The sequence below is a fragment of the Ischnura elegans genome, chromosome 9 (assembly GCF_921293095.1).
Source record: "Ischnura elegans chromosome 9, ioIscEleg1.1, whole genome shotgun sequence".
NCBI classification, from domain to species: domain Eukaryota; kingdom Metazoa; phylum Arthropoda; class Insecta; order Odonata; family Coenagrionidae; genus Ischnura; species Ischnura elegans.
The window spans coordinates 111,760,126-111,783,100 of NC_060254.1; the positions used below are offsets into that span (position 1 = coordinate 111,760,126).

At 38.0% G+C, this 22,975-nt stretch overlaps 1 protein-coding gene and 1 long non-coding RNA gene across 4 annotated transcripts in view; both read right to left on the reverse strand.

Moving 5' to 3' along the window:
* LOC124164869 overlaps positions 1-22,975 on the reverse strand; it is a 104,040-nt gene that overhangs the window by 2,848 nt on the left and 78,217 nt on the right. For all 3 annotated transcript variants that reach the window (XM_046542086.1, XM_046542085.1, XM_046542087.1), the window contains one exon: positions 12,558-12,675. In XM_046542086.1, coding sequence (XP_046398042.1) covers positions 12,558-12,675 — 118 coding nt within the window. The remainder of the gene's footprint in view (positions 1-12,557; positions 12,676-22,975) is intronic.
* LOC124164870 lies at positions 232-680 on the reverse strand. Its single transcript, XR_006866105.1, has 2 exons — positions 579-680; positions 232-373 (listed from the first exon to the last, which is right to left on the reverse strand). It is a non-coding gene; the product is annotated as an uncharacterized LOC124164870 (long non-coding RNA).

Genomic DNA, 22,975 nt, shown 5'->3' on the forward strand with positions numbered 1-22,975 from the left:
TTATTCTCTGGAATGTTATAAGGAAAAAAGTTACTAAGGTTAATATTTATCATAATTGAGAATGCAATCTGCAAAGATATAAACAATTTAGTTATTGATTATAGGAGAGGCATTCACATTAAACATTCCAATGATGGAACTCAATTATTATATTAAACACAAATAATCAAATACATAATTTTACAACTAAAAATTAATTTTGTCAAGCTTGGCCTCGATTTTTTTTGTTTATAATTCATCCCTTTCTAAGCAATTCAGCATTAATTTTTTTTAATTGTCTTTATTTGTATTCCTTTGAGTAGAATACTTTTTTCTTTTAGTAACAGCTGCTTCTCCTGGATTTCATTCACTTCCTCTACACTAGTTTTGGTATCTGAAATATATTTGTAAATAATATATTATTTAGAAAAAAAAACACTGCAGGTTTTTCAAGTTTATAATGTTAATATTTAAAGTTTTTACGTAACACAGTATAATAGCATTTTACACTATTGATAGCAGGTTTAGTATAGTATTACAGTAATGACATTTTGTACAGATGAATCCTCATTAAAAGGACAGCTTTAAAAAAATCTCACCTCATCAAAAACTATAACCAGCTCATTAAAATTGGGATGGCCATTTGCACCAATTGTGTACATATATCGGCCACCCGCCATATTGGAACTCGCCCAGCTCCAGAGCTGCTGAACCCCCTCCCCCCCCCCCCCCCCACCCTCAGCTGAAGCGGCTGGCTGCTGCTGCTTTGCCTGTTTAACATTTAATATCTTGCCCAGACTGTAAAGAGATATGTTTGTCATGATATTGGTACACTGTTCCATTCACAGCAATTAACACTATTTTGGCAGTATTAGTTTTCCCATTTTATTTTTAGTTTTCCCATGTTAACGTTTTCATTTTCTGAAAAGTATATATATTGATGTAAAACATAACATATTGCAAACAATAAAATCAACATTGGTTTGAGTTACTTACCTTCAACAAATTGAAGAAGGATTTCCTTTTGTTGTTTAGTTAACTTCATTTATAGCAGCGGTACCTGAATTTCTGCTGCCAAATTTTTTGTAAATATTTGAAGATACGGCTCTAACAATAGCCATATTTACGTCCTCAACCGGACGTTGCCACGTCCACCACATGTGTTAAATATAGATAGAAACACTCGAAACCAACCATCGGTTTGGGAATTTCAAGCACACCAAATCGCATGCAAAAAGATTCTGATACGGAATGAGTGATCGAGATAATTCTGTGCCGGAATTTATCCCGAGTGATTCAAGTATTTCCGTAGAGGAGGTATAGCAAATTGCATATAATTAGAAATAATTGTTTTAACTGTAAAAAATCTTCATTGAATAGTTAATTTCGTGCATGGGCAACAAATCTATGCATAATAAAAATGGAGATATTTGCATTAATAAAAGACTTACTACAGTGGAAGCCCAGTTTTGCAAGTATGGCATATTATGAGAATCGCGTTTTTGCGAGTATGCTTGGTTTTACGACAGATATTTCTCGAGGGCAATGCACTGCTGAGCAATCATTAAATATTATGTTTTGTATTCCCTATTTTATTAAAATAATAATACAAGATGTGTGTCAGATCTACAACACCTAAAGCCAGTTACGTCAAAGCACTTATGTGATTTATGACCTTGAGTACGCTCCGCTCACTCCCATTTTACGTTCTTCTTTTGTTAGGCTCAGTTATCAGTGGGCAGGGGAGGGGAGGAAGATGACAGTGGTAGAGGGAGTTAGTTCCCCCCTACTTTCCCTTTTTCGCTGGCTTATTCGCTGTAGGCTACGCCTTGAGTGTGGCAACTTACAATGTAGTGAAACCCCCTCCTTCTTTTTCCGTGTTATGTAAGTGGAAAGTGCAACATTGTCGTAGTTAGATCGGTGCCCTTACATTGACTTTCGACCAATGGAAAGCTAGAGCAACGCTGCCTGTCGCTGCATGCTATCCGGTGATGTATATTTTGATATTACATTAATGCATAGGAATGTAGTTCAACCAAGACATTGTCGGCTATTGCCTTGTAGGAAAATCACACTTGTTACCATGATGGTAAAATAAAAATCAACCTTAGGTTAGAGAGCAAGGACTCAGCACCGCCGAGTAAACAACTGTAAAAAAATTTGTAAAAGCAGAATTACTATGCTGATAGCAGAAATCCTCTCCTTAGCAACCAATCATAGTGAATCCTGAAATAATAAGATACAAGGAAGGTAAGTTTCTTAACTATTAAAAAAACAATGTGGGCAAAGAAAAGAAAATGGATTGGCCAATTGACCTAGGGAGGGTTAGGCAAGACTAAAATAATAAGATACAAGGAGACTAAAATACTTTTTAAAAGAGTTAAAAAAGAGCTAAGCAGGGATTCAAAATTTGAAAATGAAATGGGACTCCAAATGACTGAATCCATAGGCATATTACATACAAGATGGCGCCCGAGTTGGCTAATTGTGAAGTTTGCTCCGAAAAAATTGTTGATATTCAACCAAAAATCAAGTGTGACTTCGGTTGCGAGTTGTTTTTTCACGCCAGCTGTGTTGGCTTAACAAAAAGCTTGATAACTGCTATTGCTAACAACACGCAGTTACATTTTCAGTGCAACAAGTGTTTGTTCGCAACATGTGACTCGATGAAAAACATGGAAAAAAAGCAAGAAAAAATAATGCAGATTGTTACAGATCTCCAAGCGAAATTATCAAACTGCATAGACATAATGTTGAAGCAGAATGAAGAAATCGTTGCCTTAAAGTCGGCGAGTAAGAATTCGCACGTGAGTGATAATATACAAAATCAAGCGTACTCTAAAGTGTGCGTAAAACCTCAATCAGGTGGTTCAGAAGTTATAAAAAAGGAAACTAAGATGGTTCGTTTCGATTACGGGTCTTCTTCAACACTTCTTAAGGACACCTACCGTCAAAATCCCTCGACGAAGAAATCATTTGCGCCCGACGTACAAGGTGAAGAGTTAAAACAAGCGTCAGGCAATGAAGTGGAGTTGGCGAAAGCTAGCACTAGTAATAAAAACGGAATCATGTTGGGAACCAAGAATGAAGATTTCACGCTCATCACATACAAGAGAAAGCCGAGACCGAAACCAATCATTGGAACTGCAAGCACCGACAACACCATATCCGGCATCCCAAGGAAAACACATCTCCATGTGTGGCGTTTTAAAGTAGGTACCACAGTGGAAGCTGTAAGGAAATTTATTATCGATAAACTTTCAGATAAAGAGGTTGAGGTAGAAAAGCTGCAGGTAAGAGGGGACTCTTATGCCTCATTTCGCGTGTCTGCCGATTACAGGCTCAAAAATGAACTTGAAAATCCTGAATTTTGGCCAGAAAACGTACTAGTAAACAGGTTTTTTTTTCGGATAGTTCGTAACAATCCCCCATCTACCTAAATGACGAATGGTACAATACTCCAGTTTTGAATGATAATATTTCCAATCAAAAAACAGTGAAAATAGCCAATGGTATAAGTGTTGCCCACATTAATATTCAGTGCATGAGGAACAAAACTACCCAATTAGAAGTGTACCTCCATAATACCGAACCAGACTTCTTGTGTGTATCTGAACACTGGATGAGTGCTGAAGAACTAAGTGTATTTTGTATTTGTAACTATAACTTGGTGAGTCAGTTTAGCCGCTCAACACACAAAAATGGGGGTGTAGCCATATTTGCACACAACAGGCTACGAAATGAAATTAGTGCTTTTAATGTCTCCAAATTCGTGGAAGAAAAAAACTTTGAGTGTGCAGTGTGTTTTCTCACAACTGCCATAGGGACTTTGGTACTTATATCACTATATCGTTCACCTGTGGGTGATTTCCATGTTTTTATAAACAACCTTGACAAACTTTTGGAACTACTTTATGTTAACCAAAGAATTCTAGTGATAACTGGTGATTTAAATTGTGACTATTTAGTGGATTCACCACAGCGGACGGAATTACTGAACATTGTGAAATCATATGGCTTATTATATTTAATTGAGGAACCAACTCACGTGACAAAGACTTCTAAGTCATTAATTGACTATATGATAACAAAATATAATCATAATAAGAGTGTATCCACTGTTGTTGACCTTGGTTTATCCGACCATCACATGATCATGTCGACGTTTGATTTGAAACTTCAGAGTGTCAGACCTTGTAAAATTACCACCAAGGTGTTCTCAAAGGAGAACATAAATTTTCTAAAAAGCGTTCTAATGTTGGAAACTTGGGAAAATGTTTATATATCTCACTCATTTGAGAATAGTTTTGAGATCTTTTACGACAAATTGCTCCATCATATAGAGTGTTGCATTCCAACCGTCACCATCAACATTAAAAATAGGAAAAACAAATGTAAAAAACCATGGCTCACTGAGGAAATAATTAATTTGTCACGCATTGTAAAAGAAAAAGCACATAGATACAAAAATTCCCAGAATAATGAATTGTTCTTAGATTTTCAAAAGACAAAGAAGAAGTATACTGCTTTACTAAAATATTCAAAAAAATCTTTTAATAACAAACGCATAACTGAAGCACAAAATAAGACAAAGGAAACATGGAAAATTATCAATGCACAGCTCGGAAAAAAACGAAACCCATGCGTACCAAAATTTTTCAATGACGATGGTTCTTTAATAACTGATCCAAATATAGTATGCAATCGAATCAACGAAGCCTTTTGTAATTTAACTAAATCCCAGCTCATAAACAATAATAACAACCATTGTTTAGTAGATTACACCAGTGAAGTGCATTCCCTTTACCTTTATCCATGTGATGAAAAAGAAATGTTAATGTGCTTAGATAAATTATCTAACTCTTCAGTTCCTGGAGTTGATAATATACCTGGTCGACTAGTAGCGGATTTAAAAGAACTTATTGTGCAACCATTACTATTTTTAGTCAATGAATCGCTGAGGCTAGGGATCTTTCCAGAACCCCTAAAACTGAGCAAAGTAATACCTGTGTACAAAAACAAAGGTAATAAGGATGATATAACCAACTATAGGCCTATCTCACTTTTAACACAGCTTTCTAAAGTTTTTGAACGTATATATTACAACAGATTACTTTCTTTTGTGGAAAAATACAAAATTCTTTCTAACTCTCAGTGGGGATACCGGAAAGGACGTTCTACAGAGGATGCCCTCATCACTGCCTGGAATTTTATTTCAAATTCTTTGGATAATGGCAAACAGGTCTTGGCATTATTTTTTGATTTCTCTTGTGCATTTGATATGGTTAATCACTCCATACTCATAAACAAGTGTCACCAAAATGGAATCAGAGGAGTCGCACTGGAGTGGCTAAAATCATACCTTAGCAATAGAATGCAATGTGTTGAAATGAGACTTAGTGACACACTATGTAAATCAAACCAAAACAAGATAACGTCAGGTGTCCCTCAAGGTAGCATCTTGGGTCCTCTACTCTTCCTGATATTCATTAACGACTTGCCCTTGATTGTTAATAGCATCCATGTCAAACCAGTCCTCTTTGCAGATGACACAAACTTCCTAATTTCAGCTAATGACATCAATGAAGTGCATCACTATGGTCAGCATATATTAGATTTAGTCTGGAATTGGTGTCTTTCCAACAAATTAAAATTAAACAGTGCAAAAACTCAGTCTATGCTGTTTAACCCGAATCATTCCAAAGATTTTGGAACATTGACACTGAACAACCATACACTGAGTCTAACTAAAACTTGTAAATTCTTAGGGCTACAAATTGAAAATACTGGGAACTGGTCCTTCCATGTAAAAGACTTGTGTTCGAAATTGTCCCGAGTACTGTATAGTGTGAGGTTCCTAAAAGCATCCTTACCTCACAAGGCGATGATGTCAGTTTACCATTGCAACTTTATAAGTAGAGTGACTTATGGTATTGTATTCTGGGGATCAACTGTAACGCTATTAGATACAATTTTCAAGATGCAAAAAAAGATTATAAGATGTATAATGAGTAAGCCTTATACTTATTCTTGTAAACCCTTATTCAAAGAACTGAATTTGTTAACAGTGCCTTGTATATATATATACCAACTATGTTTACTGATAAAAGAGAATATTAATGATTTACCAATTAATAATGATGTACATGAGCACCTAACTAGGTCTCATCGCCACATCCATGTTACCCTCCATAAAAAACGTATAGCAGCAAAAAGTCCCATTGCAATGGGATCAAAAATATTTAACTTCCTTCCCAAAAGTATTAATTTGATTAATTCTAATAGGGAATTTAAATCTTCTTTAAAGAAATTTTTAATTAATAAGTGCTACTACAGTGTAAATGAATTTTTAAATGACAAATGAACTCTGACCATTTTTACATTTTTAAGTGTTATGTTGATTACTTTGACCTGTCTTATATCTATGTTGTATTCATAAGATCCTTGGACAAATAAAAAATTTATTAATTTATTATTATTATTATTATTATTATAGGGTGGTCCTTATTTTTAAAGTTTTCAAATTTCTTTTGGGACACCCCCGTTTTGTTCCATTTGGTGAGAAAATAAACCATGAAAATTATTTTTGCAATCGAATACCGGGAAAACGTGCCGCATTGCACTTCGCCGTAAAAGCATAAAATTCTTTAGATAAACATTAAACTTCGTAAATATAACCTTTAATGTTATGTTTATCACTTTTTATTACCAAAACGGGCTTAGTGGCAGTTGTTTATTCTTAATATCTAAATCTTATATCTAAGAGTTTCTATCTAAATTCAGCCTGAATATTCGCAAAATCTTTAACTTTGGGGCCCGAGCGGCGGTGATTCCAATTTGGAGAAATTTCTTATCAGAGCCCTTAGAGTAAGTTGGCAACTATCCCGCATTGAGATTTTTTCACATCTTTCATTCCTGCCTATTGGTTGCAGGGATATCTGTTTATGTTTTGTACAAACTAGAAAACTACATTTTTGATGAGGTATTAGCATTTAGCTTCCGTATTTAATGAAATAAAAAGGGTGAATGAAAGTATGCAAAATTAAATTTGGAAAATGAACATATATACCCATACTTGAATACTGCTCACCAGTCTGGTCTACCGCCTGCCCCACTACTCTAAGCTTGCTCAACCGTCCTTTAAACTTCTTTCTTGCAGTAGTCTGCCATCGAATCCCCACACTCAGATATTACGCCCGTGACGCTATCCTTTCCTCCCTCAGGATACCTAACATAACAAGCCGCCGTTTCTTATCAGATCTCATGTTTCTACATAAAGTCTTTAGTGGTTCTCTACGGACAAACGAAATTCTCCCTCTTTTCCGATTTCATATTCCTCCTCGCCCCTTACGAAACAACTCTCTGCTTCACATTCCGCGATTCCGTCTCTCCATCTCTCAACGCTCTCTGTTCTTCCGAATCCCCTCCTTGTTTAACTCCATCGCTTCGAAAATCCCTTCCCTGGACCTATTTTCCTCTGCTACTAGTTACAAAGCCACCTTAAAATACCATCTCAATAATTCACCATTGTCTAATCAATAGTGCCCCTTCTCACGTTTAAAAATTTTGTTTACTGTTACTTTTCATTTACTGTGCTATTGTTTGTTATCTTTTATATATTATTTATTTAGGAACAGCCAATGTAAAGGCCTTTGTGCCGTTTTTGGTGATGAAATAAATAAATAAATAAATATATTTTTCTTTTTTCTTTTAACAACTCTTATACTACATTTAAAGTAGAGATGTGCGAATAGTATCCGCGAATACTCGAATACCTCGAATATTAGAAAGTATTCGATATTTGAGGTTTCGAATAGTTATGCGAAAAGTACCGCCTCGAATACCTCGAATACTTTGAATTTCGCGTCATACACTGTCGCACTCACGTCGTTGGTAGTTGACTCAGAAAAATGTAGAGAACTGTAGTCATTTAGTGCTCGCAGCGCCGTTTTATGCAAGTTGACGAATTACATCAAATAGGGTAGTTTCCTTCATCAAAGAAAACGAAAGGCATTGATTGCGATTCGTTACCCACCATTAGTGTATTCATAATACACAAATTATTTGGTTTTTGAAATACCGGTTTAGACGAATGGCAAGGGTCAAATTTTATCCTCATTTGAAAAAGGCCAGATTGGCGCCCATGCGATTCCACTCCGCATGACGTCACAGGGACCTAGTTTCTACACGAGAGGATAGGAGTTATACATCGTCTGAGGTTACCAATGCATGCATGAGGCACAGAGCTCAGGGAAACATGTCTTAATAATCACCTATTAAAACTGGCTAAGTTCGGAAAGTTTTCTTCGATTGATAAGGTATTAATAAACCTTTTTTAAGCCACGCGCTACCATTCAGCAAGGTACTCAGCTATCCGCTAGCATCCTGCGACGTATCAGCGCTAAGCCTCGCCTCAAGGTCACCTCACCGGGCGGGAGGGGGAACCAGAAATACGACGTACGGAGATATTTCCCGGCATTCATACTTGAGCGTCGCGTTTTCGCGCGCTTGAAAATTTTCACTTTTCATTTAATCGCGAAAAATAGATGTTGTCATTTAAAAATCTAAAAGCGTGAAATACGTACTCCAGGAGTAATAATCTTTCGATTAAAGCAATAAAAAAATAATAGGAAACCACCCTATTCGTGGATTTTAGTGGTGAAAAGAGTTCGACGAGGGGAACCGAAAATGGTCGGGTGAAAAAATCCGAAAATCCCCGATTCCCCCCACCAGGGGAACCTCAGTGCCGTGGGATAGCAACCTTAGGGGATTTCCCACGATCCGCTATCCCCCTCCATTCAGCACTTGCCTCACCCACTCTGACGCTTTCCTCTTCTCCGAAATCAAACAAAAGGTCCCAGATCGCGCAGGGATCGCATTACGAAGACCCCTGCTTCGAAAAAAATATCGAGTTACGAGAACAATAAAAACGTGTTTCACGCCCTCCCCCCTTTTCTCACCCACTGACCTTATTCTGGCTACCTGCTTCGAAGTTCCCCATTTCTGGAGGTCAACAGCTGTGTGAGTAGCGTGGGATACTTACATTAGCGCATTTCCCAAGATCCGGTATCCCTCTCCATTCAGCACTAGCCCCCCCTCTGAGGCTTTCCTCTTCTTCGAAATAAAAAAAAGGTCACAGCTCGCGCAGGGGTCATATTACGAAGACCTTAGCTTCGAAAAAATACCAAGTTACACGAGAACAATAGAAACGTCTTTCGGGCCCTCCCTTTTCTCCCCCACTGACCTTTTTTTTCCTACCAGCTTCGAAGTTCCCCATTTCTGTGGAGGTCAACCGCTGCATGAGTCATCTATTAGCACAAAAGGTGTCTAAGAATGACTTTCGTCAATTGATGTTACACCTTTATTGAATTGAAATATTAGTAATAATGTGCGCGTAATTTCAAAAAGAATAAGACCAAACACGACGTATTTCTGAGTTTATTTCAGCATTTTACGCAAAGAAATAAATGTCAAAATACGACGGAGACTAAGCATTCTGGCGAAACTCGATATGAGCAGCAAAGCTTCTCGGAAGTTGATGCGGTATTTTTTTCCGAAAACATATATCAAGTTACAATTTATGAGTGGTGCTATAAATCTTTATTGTTACAGTCCCAGACAAAGGGATATTTTCTCAGAATATTTGGTTTCTCCCTGATAGCAATTCCAATTCATCTTCTTATCTCGTGAGAACTCCCAAAGATGGACTGAAAATAATTGAAGAAAATCCGGTGGAAAAGAGCTTGTATTTTGCAAAATGCCTCAGATTGTCAGCTAGCACTTGGCAGCAGGAGTGAGGGTAAAGCGATGTTAGTTGAATTAATTGTATGCCCAATTGTTTCCATAAAATTAAAATATTCATTAATCAGCTAAATTCCTGTTTGAATCATTTAAAGGAAATCAAAATGACTCCCCAAAATCTTGTGTTGCCTGCTGCATAGGCAACTGAGTCAAACATACCAGCATTCATCATTTAATATTCGAGGTATTCGAATATTCGAGCAATGATTTAATATTCGAATTCGAGAAATCTGCTATTCGACCCATCTCTAAGTTAAAGTTTTTATTAAAAAATCATTTTCCATAATTACTCATTATAATAAGACAAATCTTTCCTATCACATTCACTGATATATTACTTTCGCTTACAGGTGAAAGTTATGACTTAATATAGTCCTTTGTACTGCACACTAAGGTTCTCCAAATTCTTTTCATAAAGTTGCTCTTTGGCAGTCTGGAAATTTTCGACTGTATTCAGTCACAGCCTTCAGCAAAAATTGATTATGGCTTCTATCTTCTGTTATAATTTTATAAATCTCTCCTACCAATGTAACTCCTCTTTCAGCAGTATCACTGAATATTCACAGATGTTTTACTACCTTTAATCCTTGCTCATATTCGTCGTCACCTTTCCAATAAACCGGATCCTTTGATAGAAATATCACAGGAATATTGAATCTTTTAAAAAGATTTTTCGAGTGTCCAAATAAAATCCTTGAGTCCCTTGCCAATGAATGATGATATCATTTGGATAAACAGAAATTTGTTTCGGTAACTCGCCTCCATTATCCGTTATATCTGACTCTTAGGCCTCTACTATTCGCTTTTTCGTCTCCACTGGTGCATTTTCATCGAAAAATCAAAATGCTACAGCTTCTGGGGAAAGGTACCATTAATGCTTCCAAAATTTGCGCAGTGTCGTGCCGCTAACTTCACAATCGGACTTTCTGTATTAAGAAAAATTTTTTGAAAAATAATAAATCTCGCTTAGGAGGCTCATCTGCATTTGACGCAGTAATCCTGGACTCCACATGAAGACGCACAATAAACAGGCACACGTCACGAGTTATTTTATCCTCTAATGCCGATAAAAGGAACTTGCAGAAAAGAAATATATTGTCAGGCAATACAATGTTTTGGACATTTATCTAACATGGTGCGAATCCCCGGGAGTGCGAAATGACATCACTCGCAAAGGAACAGCGCCCAAAAATGTTACAGTTAATTCGAGGAGTTATTTGCAGTCCTTTCTCGGGTGATTTTTTTCTTATTGCTGCAACGCAAATTTCATAATATCTGCAAAAAAGGCCTCTCCTCCGCCACTTATCAATTAACTTTCAACTAACCCCACCTTTCTCTGGTGCAAAGAAATAAAATCTCATAAGTTGAAATCCAGAGATTGTACAATGGCAAAGAAATACATGCAAGGAGTAGCACCTTCACTGACTATTCAGGGGGTTAGCTCTCAGAAGTAATACTCTGAATTTAGACAGAAGCACTTAGATATAAGATTTAGATATTGAGAATAAACAACTGCCACTAAGCCCGTTTTGGTAATAAAAAGTGATAAATATAACATTAAAGGTTATGTTTACGAAGTTTAATGTCTATCTAAAGAATTTTATGCTTTTACGGCGAGTGAGAATGATCAACAAAAATTGAGAGTATGCAATCCGCGTGTCACCCAAAGTGTCTGACTGGGGGGGCGCGTGCTCACTCTCGGTGCGATATCTCGGGAACCAAAGGGCAGAAATGAATGAAATTTGAGGTGATGCTCTGCAAATGTCTAACAAGTCATTCTATAAGACAAAAAAGTGATAGAATAGTCCTAGAGTGACATCATCTTCACTTATGTCCGCAAAACACCCAAAAATACCAAAATTTCAAAACTTTAGGTGCGATGTGGCACGTTTTCCCGGCATCCGATTGCAAAAATAATTTTCATGGTTTATTTTCTCGCCAAATGGAACAAAACTGGGGGGTATCCCAAAAGAAATTCGAAAACTTTAAAAATAAGGACCACCCTAATAGGCATAGGCAGGATGGGAGGGGAGGGGCCTTCGGTTAGGCTCCGTCCAGCACTTTGCAAAAGAAATATGTACACAAATGTATTGATTGACAAGTTGACTTTGAGCGGAGTGCAGCCGCTGAATCCCACCAAACCCAAACAATGTTCGCAGGCATGGAAACCTCAGTCCTCGCATCCTCAAATGCACACTACAGATGAAGGAGAAATGCTCGCAAGGGAAAAGAGGAGAGGTGAAAGTGCAACAAACAAACAAAGGGAAGGAACGAAATTGGACAACTGGACTTACTTTGCAGCCTAGAGCAGTTAAGAGCGCTCTCCCCTGCTGCCTTTCTAATGACTTCGTCAAGAAAGAGACAATGTCAAGAAAGAGACAATGCCCCACCAAAAAAAACCCTAATAGTGGCAATTAGCTTGGAGTATTCCAATTAACCTAAATCATAAGACAAATTTCGAAGTTGGAAATGAAAATCATTAACAAAGCCTGTAGGTGCTATCCTTCAACCAACGATGTCAGATTATAAGAGAACAACCTCTTTCAGTCCAAAAATCATAACTGTCCACTAACATAAACTACTGTGAGGCCTACAATCCAGGAAATACATATGTACTATTCCTAGGTAAGGCTCCATTTTTTCGTCCATGGCAAAGATATCCACTAAATTTTATGACAACCTAATGTCAAATATAATAATTCAAGTAATAAAATACCACTTTACAGCTAACAACCACAATATGGAAACTACAATAGAGGAGAGGAGGCTTAGCTTACCTTTGCGAAAACTGTCTCTCTGAATTCTTGTCATTTTTAATCCTTCGATTATCCCCTTGGAATTGATTCCAAAATAAACACTACCACCAACTCCATTATTTAAAAATGCACAGATGTTCTGAAAGGAAAAAGACTATTCTTAAACTCATATGAAAAGCACAAGTCTCAAAATAAAAAAAAATATGAAAATATGGTAACACCACAGAAAAATTACAGAAGATAAATTATAAAAGGATTAAGAATAATGTAGGATATTTGTTTGCAGGTTTCCACAGCAATGAATGGAAGACATCAACATTTTCAGGCTGCATCCATGTGTGTTGCTGAATAATCCACAACAGTTTCGCCATCTACCCTGCCGGCCTCCCCATGTGAAGGATGGAAAGGGCCCCTCGGCCGTGAGTGCACCTGCATTCCAAACCAAAAACCAAAGCCCTGCCCGTCTCGCTATGCAAGGGTCTAAACTTCGCTCTGGCCCCGAGAATTATACCACATGAAAAGACCATCACCGAGTAGTAGTAGTAGTATTTTGTTTTTAGGGTGCCTCGACAACTAAGGTCATTTGCACCACTGACAATCTATAAAATCAAAATTTTAAAAGATACATAAAAAAACATTTAAAGATTCATTAAAGTTTTGAAATAAAAGGGGTAGTCAGATTATAAAAAGGTTGGAATTTAAACACTGTTAATTAGCCCGGTCTCTATTAAAAACTTTATCACTCGGCTGACACTATCAGGGTCATCTCCTAGAATGTGCCCTAGGTCTCCTCCGATGTTCAGCCGGAGGCGCACAGAACGGTATTTCTCACACTCTGTCAGGAGATGTCTCACAGTAATGGAAGAGTCGCAATCATCACATAGGGGTGGAATTCTCTCTTCGGTGAAGAGGTACGAGAGGGTGAGAGCGCAGTGCCCAATTATCAATCGCGTGACTGCGACCTCCTTCCTGCGATTCCTCCTGACAGACGTGGGCCACGCTGAGATTACCGGCTTGATTGCGCGTAGTTTATTACCGGTCAGAGAGCGCCAGGTCTCTTTCCACTTTTCTAGGGCTATCTTTTTCATGGTTGCCTTCAAATCCTCGTGTGGTAACAGCACAGAGGCAGCAACATCGTCCTCGCTGGCTGCCTTCGCGGCTGAGTCGGCCTTCTCATTTCCTGCAATACCCACATGTCCAGGAACCCAGAGAAAATGGATTTTTGCTCTTTTCCGATCAAGGGAAAGTAGTTTATTTTGTATTTCCTGGACGATTGGGTGACAGGGAGAAAAACTGGAAATGGCCTGCAGGGCGCTCATGGAGTCGCTGCAGACCATAAAGGACGCGTTGCTATACTTAATACCATCCAGAGCCATCTTTATGGCGAACAGTTCTGCCGTATAGCCGCTACACAGCGGACTGAGCCCGGCCTTGAGGGTTCCATTGTGAGACGAGACCACTGCACACCCGCACGCACGCTCAGACTTCGATCCGTCCATGTAAACAGGGATGAAGTCGGGGTGGCGGTGCATAATTTCCTTGAAGTTATGCTGGTATTCCGCAGCAGTTGTCAAAGATTTTTGATTTTGGTGGAGGACAAAGCTGACTTGTGGAAAAGGTACCTGCCAAGGTGCATTTTCCAAAATCCCAATGGGGTACACTTCTCGGAGTATAAACTCACTCTCCAAGATAAAATTATTAAAAGTAATACTTACGGGTCTAGTTGCCCTAGGCCGCCTGTTAAAAATATTCTTAAAACGTGGGTAAGAAAGAATATTAAAACTAGGGTGCCCTCTCATTGTTAGAATTTTAGCGACATAGTTGCACAAGAGGATGTTTCGGCGTGCAGTCAACGGGGTCTCCCCAGAATCTGAGTAAACACTCAAGACCGGAGAAGTCCTGAAAGCTTCAGTTGCCAATCGAAGCCCCGCATTGTGAACCGTGTTCAAAGGTCTCAAATAACTCTCAAGGGGCAGAGGAGTAGACAAAACATCCATAGTCTAATTTCGAGCGCACCAACGCTCTATACAATAAAAGCATCGTGGAGCGATCTGCACCCCACGAGTAACAGGATATTTAAAACTTTCAAACATTTGTTTTTTGAAAACTCAATGTGCTCACGCCAATTAAGGCGGCGGTCAACAATCAAACCCAGAAAGCGGGCTGAATCCGTATAAGGTAAAATTCGGCCACTCAGGCGAAGTTCTGGTGGAGGAACATGTGCCCGCTTACAATGGAAGTGGACACATTTCGTTTTTTCAACGGAAAAACGAACTCCACTTCGATTCGACCATTCCCCAAGTCTGTTAAGGGTCAGCTGGATGACCCGTGCGGCACTGTCAACTGTGGACGATCGACAGAAAATGGCCAAGTCATCCACGAATAAGGAGCCCATCACTGGTGTTCTGACGCACTCTGTAACATCATTTATTGCAATGGCGAAGAGTGTGACGCTAAGTACAGAGCCTTGCGGTACCCCATTATGTTGTGTAAAAGATCCAGATAAATGATTACCGAGTCTTACTTTAAAAACACGGTCTGCTAAAAATTTTTTTATAAAAATTGGAAGATTTCCTCTTAGGCCCCACTCGTGTAACGTATTCAGAATCTTCTGGCACCAGACTCGGTCATACGCCTTCTCCAGATCAAAGAATACGGCTATGACATGCTGGCCCAGAAGGAAAGCCTCCTGGATAAAATTTTCGGTTGTCACGAGGTGGTCTGTGGTGGATCTACCTCGCCTAAAACGGCACTGGATACTGGAAAGAAGGTTCCGATGTTCCAACCACCAAACGAGCCGACGGTTCACCATTCTTTCCATGATCTTGCATAGACAACTGGTCAAGGATATTGGCCTATAATTATTTGGGTCTGTTTTATCCTTTCCTTGTTTGGGAATAGGGACAACTACAGATTCCCGCCAGGCTGTAAGGAAGCTTCCCTCAACCCATATTTGATTGAGTAGTGTGGAGAATATCCATCAACACGTTCTCCGGAATATTCCGAAGAAATATGTTTCGGACACCATCCATCCCTGGCGTCTTTGGAATCCGTTATGGTGGACTTCAGCTCCCATAAGGAAAAAAAGAGATTGGTGTATCCGGCTGCTGTGTGCGAATCGGTGAAGTTCAAGTGTGAGGAGCGTTCCCTGATAGACAGGAAAGCTGCTGAGTAGTTCTCGTCGCTGCTGGTCTTGGCAAACGATTCCCCGAGAACGCCGCATATCTCCTCCGGTGTGTGAATTGTCACACCTTGAAATACAAGGAACGAAACGCCATGAACGTGCCGTGCTCCCGAGATATCCCTCACCTTGTTCCGGACCTGAGTTAGTGGAGTCCTGTTGTTGAGGAGCATCACTTTTCACACACGCAGGAGACATATGGCGGCGAAAATGGCCATGCTTGCTTGTGGCTCTTGCAAAACACTCTTTACAATGCGAGATAAATTCGTCAATTGCGATTGCTGTAATATTAAATACCATTGTAAATTTACGAACTTGAACGAAATTGCTTTGAAAACGTTATCCGAGTGCCGAGATCTATACTGGAAGTGTTTGCAATGCCGATCCCTTGGGGCTAACATTGCCAATATGGCTGCTGACATCGAGAATTTAAAAACTGAACTAGAACAATTAAAAACTAACTTCGTAGACCCTACAAAGAAAAAAGTATCGTTTGCAGAAGTGATTCAAGTGAATGGTGCTAAAAGGGCCGATGGTGCGGGTGACGGAAATAACTCTAAACCATCGAAATCGGTCACGAAAGCACTTACAGAGGTGATTCAAGGGAATCGTACTAACACTGCTGGTGGGGCTGGCGACGGGAATAACTCGAAACCTAAACCATCGAAATCGTTACATATAACGAAAAGTGAATTGATTCAAGAAAATTCGGCAAATAACCCACCACCTAAGGAAGCTCCGAGGCAATGTGCGTCTCGAGCATCTTTATCATCAGTCAGCGAGCATTCGGAACAGAATCAACAGATGGACCAGCAACCTGCAAATGAAGATGACTACACAGTCGTCGACAGAAAGAGAAAACATCTACAGAAGAAAAAGCGGTCGAACCTCCTCATCGGTACCGGAAAAACAGAAGGTAATGGTGCAAAATTTGGTACTCGAGCGGCAAAAAGGCCCATGTTTGTGTACATAGGTGGACTAGAAAAGGAGACAACCAAGGAGGAAGTTTCCGTTCACATTAAAGATGAATTTGACGTAAACTGCATATCGTGTGATGATATTGAAAACAGTCGAAGTCTTTACGCCTCATTTAAAGTGTGCATCGACCAAAAGGACTTTAAAAAATTGTTAGACCAATCTCGTTGGCCTGATGGCGCAATTGTACACAAATTTTTCATGCCTAAAAAAGAGGTTGACATTGATATCGCCAAAAGACCATTGGATGATCAAATGAACGGGGAGAATAACTCCTGACTAGGTACTATCTCAGTGCTGCATAGTATGGATGATAAAAATCTGAAAAAGACACAATCAGAGTTTAAAGTACTAGTCTTAAACATTCAGTGCATTAGTATTTAGTAACATGTCGCTTTTGGTACATAACCTAAATTCCGAATTGTTATTTGAATGTGCTGGTGTGAAGTACACTATTCCCCATAATGAAGAGTTGACCGAAGAAAGTTCTGCTACAAAGTGTACCTTTACTGACAAAAACCTTTTGGTCTTACAATTAGTAGTATATAGATCTCCACAAAGCAGTTTCTCAACGTTTCTTGAAAAATTGGATAATTTACTGTTCTCATTAACAAACCATCCAAAAAGACCTACCATCATTCTCACAGGTGATTTTAATTGTGATCTGCTGGTGGATGGACAAGAACAGAGGCAACTAATCCAGACACTTAACTCTTTCAACTTGAAACCATTGGTTAATACACCCACGAGAGTAACTGCCAATACCCAAACACTCTTGGATAATGTTTTCACAGATTTTGATGAATCCGAAACTCTCACTTCAGTATTTGATCCTGGTCTATCAGATCACCTTGCAGTAACTTCTGTCTTTTATGGGAAAAACGACTACAACACCAAAAAAACTGAGATATCAAAGATCTTTTAATGAATCTAATGTCAACTACTTCCATGTAATGCTTAGAAACCAAGATTGGTCAGCTGTATATGGGAATGACACTACTAACAATCTGTTCAATAAGTTTTATTCCATCTACTTACACAATTTCAATGTTGCCTTTCCGATTAAACCTGTAAAACATAACTTTGCACGCAGCAAAAACTGGATCACTCATGAAATCATTAATATGTCAAAGACTCTAAAAACAATGTTTATCCACATTAAAACCACTGGTGACCCAATTAAACATCAACAATACTTACTTCTTAAGAAACAGTATAGGTATCTTATAAAAATATCCAAAAAAGAATATAATGACCAACGGTTAAGGAATGCATCAAACTAATCAAGAGAGGCATGGAAAATTATAAAGAGTAATTTGACCCCCAACTCCATCCCGTCACTATCTTATGTTAATGACAACAATGGCAGTACCTTAACTGACCCTACTCTAATCGCAGATGCATTTAACTTGTCCTTTCTAAAGCTGAAAAACATAGCCCAACCCTCTTCGAGGGAGATTACGAAATGTATAACGAAATCTAGCAAGACAATGTATCTTAATCCTTGCAGTGAAAATGAGCTGTACACCTATCTTGTGAGGGTAGGGAAGAAAAACTCATCAGATATAGATGGAGTCCCTGGTAAAATTATCAAAGATTCTCAGAGCTTAATCCTAACTCCTCTACTGTTCCTGATTAATCAATCTCTCTCTGATGGTATATATGTATCCTGAAGCCTTAAAGGAATCCAAGGTTGTCCCAGTCCTTAAGAACAAAACTGATTAACATACAGTGAGTAATTATAGGCCAATATCCATAATTCCCCAGTTTGGAAAAGTATTTGAGTATGTCTATTAATAATAATAATAATATCTTTATTGTTCTATGGGTCAAATATGTGACATAGAACATTGTCAGGGAGAACATCAAAACATACATGTTGTCATAAACTATCAGACAAAAATTCATTTACATTATAATAACCCTTAGGCTGTAAAAATTTTTTAAATTCTGTCTTAAAAACATTAATATTTGAAATATGTTTTATACTCGTAGGCAATTTGTTAAAAATAAGCGAGGCAGAGTGATGTGGACCTCTTTTGGCACATAATTGTTGTAAAATAAGTATATTTTCACTCCCACGGGTCAGATAGGCATGAACCGAGGAGTTTGGTAAAAATATGGTAGGGTTCTTTTTTACAAATAATGCACAGTAAAAAATGTACATACTTGGTATTGTCATTATATTATATTTTAGAAATAATGGCTTTCCAGGAGACCTGATGGACACATTTGCCATAACTTTCAAGGCTCTTTTTTGCATAGAGAATGCTCTAGCAGCAGCACTTGTGTTTCCCCATAAAACTACACAATAAGCCAAGTGAGAATGAATTTTGGCATAATATATCAATTTCAGTATTTCTAATGAAGTAGTTGGAGCCAATTTGCGAATCATATATATTCCCGTTGCCATTTTGCTAACTAAATCCTCAATATGATATTGCCAATCAAGGTTTTCAGTTAATTTCAACCCTAAAAATTTTGTAGAGCTAGACTGCTGAATGGCTGTTGATGAATTAGTCTTAAGTAGAGGACTCATTTCTGGAGGACTAATTTTGTGATGGAAATTTAAAAAACATGTTTTATTTCCATTTAATTTTAAGTTATTACTTTTACACCAGTCAATCATCTGTGCTACTGATGAGCGTGCCATATCAATCACCTCCCCTGTCTTATTACCAAAACTCAGAGTAGTAGCATCATCAGCATATAAAATGACTTTACTCTGATGCAAATGAGATGGTAGGTCGTTAATAAAAATGATGAATAATAGTGGCCCTAGAATAGATCCTTGGGGCACTCCACAATTTGAAATAAGGACATCTGAGTAGTTCTGATTAACATCACCATTACAATTAGTGTTTAATTGCACTACCTGCTTACGATTAGTTAAATAGGATTTTATCCAAGCTAAAGCATTGCCATTAATTCCGATTTGGACAAGTTTACTGTACAATATGCAATGGTTAACAGTATCAAATGCCTTTGTTAAATCATAAAAAATCCCAATAATTGCTTTCTGGTTGGCAAGACCTAAGATAATGTCATTAACAAGCTGAAAAACAGCAGTCATAGTTGATTTGCCTTTAATAAAGCCATGTTGGGAGAGATTCAATAAATTAAATTTACACAGATAGACAATGATACGGTTGTAAAAGAGTTTTTCAAAGATTTTCGAGAAAACAGAAAGTAGTGCTATGGGTCTATAGTTATTTGAGTCACTCAAAGATCCCTTTTTATGAATTGGGCATAACACAGAAAATTTTAAATTTGTCGGAAAATGACCATTGCAGATTGATAAATTGAAGATATCCGATAGAGGGGTAGAAATGATTTTAGCAGCTAGATTAATAATAGGCATAGGTACCCCATCACTTCCGACAGACCATTTATTAGCGAGAGATTTTATGACATCTTCAACCTCGGCAGGATCTGTGGGAAAAAGAAATATTGAGGTAGAAGTACTCATCGCTTTGATAGTGGATGGAATGCTATCATCATTAACTTGACAGAACTGTTTATTAAAACAATTTGCTATGTTTTCGGGCTTTGAAACAGCAATATCCTTAAACTTTATGAAAGGTGGCGACTGTTGGGTGGGTTTATTATTCGTCTGCTGCTTAATAACATTCCATGCTGCTTTGCATAAATTATTAGATAAGGAGATACACTGGCTGTAATAATTTTTCTTAAACTCCTTGATTTGAGTTTTATAATTGTGCAGAAGTACTTTATACTCATTATAAAGAGATGGATCAGAAAATTTACATTGACGATGTAAATCTCTTACTCTAATACTCATGTCCATCAGCTCCGAAGTGAATTTGACATTTTTCCTTTTACAGGTAGACTTTATTGTTTTTAAAGGAAAGGAATGGTTAAAATTTAATAAAAATTTGTTAAGGAAGGAGTTAAATTTAATATCGACATCAGAAATGTAATTCTCGTCCTCCCAAATTACGCATGCCAAACTCTTAAGAAATTCATCAACGCTGCTATCATTATAAAAACGTTTAGTAATATATATTGGTGCAGTAGATTTAAAATCATCAAGCTTCACCTCAATATCAAGGACACAATGGTCAGACATATGACTAAATATGGTATTACACAAAATCCTCTTATTTGGTAAGTTAGTTACAACTAGGTCGATAAGAGTAGAAGATTGAGAAGTTACCCTCGTGGGGACATCGTTAATTACTGCTAAGCCAAAAGATTGAAACAGGGCACCAAGTTCTTCACGTTGGATAGAGGGACTTTTTAAATCAATGTTAAAATCACCAAGGATTATTAGGTAGTTAACATTACAACTTAGCACAAATTGAATTGTGTCACTGAATTCCTGTAAGAAAGAGATGAAAGAGGCACTTGGAGATCTATACGTCACAATTACCCCTAGACTGAGTTTATATGCTCTTAAGATTACTGATGCACATTCATGGACTTTTTCAATGTTATGTTTCGTCTTCTTGCATGAAAAAGACAAGGAAGGTTTGCAATAAATTGCAACACCTCCCCCTCTGTTATCCTGTCTACAAAACGAAGCTGCAAGTTTCATGTCATTGATAGCATAGCATTGTATTTCGTCACTTAACAGCCAATGTTCTGTTACCAATAAAACATCACTCTTCTTTTCTTGAAGAAGGACCTCTAAATCAGTAGTCTTATTTCTGAGAGATCGAATGTTTAAATAAAGAAACTTGAGCAAGTTTCCATCTTCTCCTAGTCACTTAGATTTCGATCTTGTATTATACGACACAGTGTTCACTGGAATTTCCCGAGGTCCAGTTCCCGAGTGATCCTGCGACAACCCAGATGGGTCCACCAAGGGTAGATCTGTATGATTTTCCCCGACACTTTCATCATTTACCATCGATACATTTACCCTATCACTGTGGGCGAAGGGCTTGCAAAAAATAAATCGCTTTATACATGCATCCAGGGGCCAGAGTTCACGACTGAGTAATTTATCAAGAAGAGTTAAATCGGCCTCAATCTTAAATGAAACACTCTTTTTACTTCTTTTAACTTCTTCACACTCAAACTCCCTATCAATAAATTTGCGTCGCAGGAAACCTAATGCCCCGTTCACACTACGTCCTTTTTACGCCGGTTAGCCCCGACCATGGTTACAAAACGAGGTGTGAACGCAAGTTCCCGTTAACCGTGGTTGGGATTCTGACCACCGTTTTCCGACCATGGTTGGCGGTAGTTCATGCGTGTGTGAACGCAAGTTGGTTAAAAGCTGGTTAGAAAAAGAAGAAGGCGAAGCAGCAACGAAGTGGGATAGGAGGAAAGAAAACAGAAAATAAAGTTTCGAAGAGGAGACGGCCGTTATTGTTGAATTATATTCGTCAGAATTAATTCAAAGGAAAGTGCTATTGATTCATTCCGTAATGTGTTGTATAGTATGAGATTTTAAACCTGATTTAAGTTATGCGATATACTTTATAGTTCGTAGTGAATTAGCTATTAGCTCGTATTGTATTGTTACGGACAGATTGAATAATCTATATTAATATATTGCTAGAATTAAGTAAAATGTGCGAAACTACCATAATAAAAATCCGAAGGTCACAATGATTTTAATGTTTTGGTAAGAGTTCTTTGTCCCAGTTTGAAAAAGATCACTTATGTTCATCCTTGAACAAAAGTTCTTCCCATATCAATATAAAGTATCAGGCTAACGGCTAGTCAGATTTAACGATAGAAAATAAATTTAGAAACGTCGGGTGATACCACATATCGCAAAAATTACCACGTTCTCTCTCTTATTTCATAAGTTAAATTTCAACAATCGTCATATTTCTGCAAGTTATTTGTCCACATTTGAAGAAGAGGTAAAAAGAGTTTTAATTTACGGTATAGCATCAGAGTGGATCATGTCCTTTGTCAAAGTCAGAAAACAATAATAGCTAAGAATTTAATGCAGCAAAAAGTGTATCTCCATCCCAAATCACAAGTGTCTCAAATTGAGGCTCGAGTCTCAAGGTTAGGTCCTCGATTTTCTTCACCTACATCAATGATTTGTCGACACATCCGAATCAAGGGCAAGTAGTAGTATATGTTGTTGATATCAACCTAATTATCAGTAATATTCGCTTTCATTCGTATTAAATAGAGCAGTAGAAGAATGCAAGCCACACTATGGATGAAATGATTAGTTGGACGAACACATTTGAATTACCTTCTACGTAGCAAGGAACAATGATTGTCGACGCTGGAATGCAATTTTTAATTCATAAGCAGCTCATAATATGCACATATGTTTAAATTCATCATT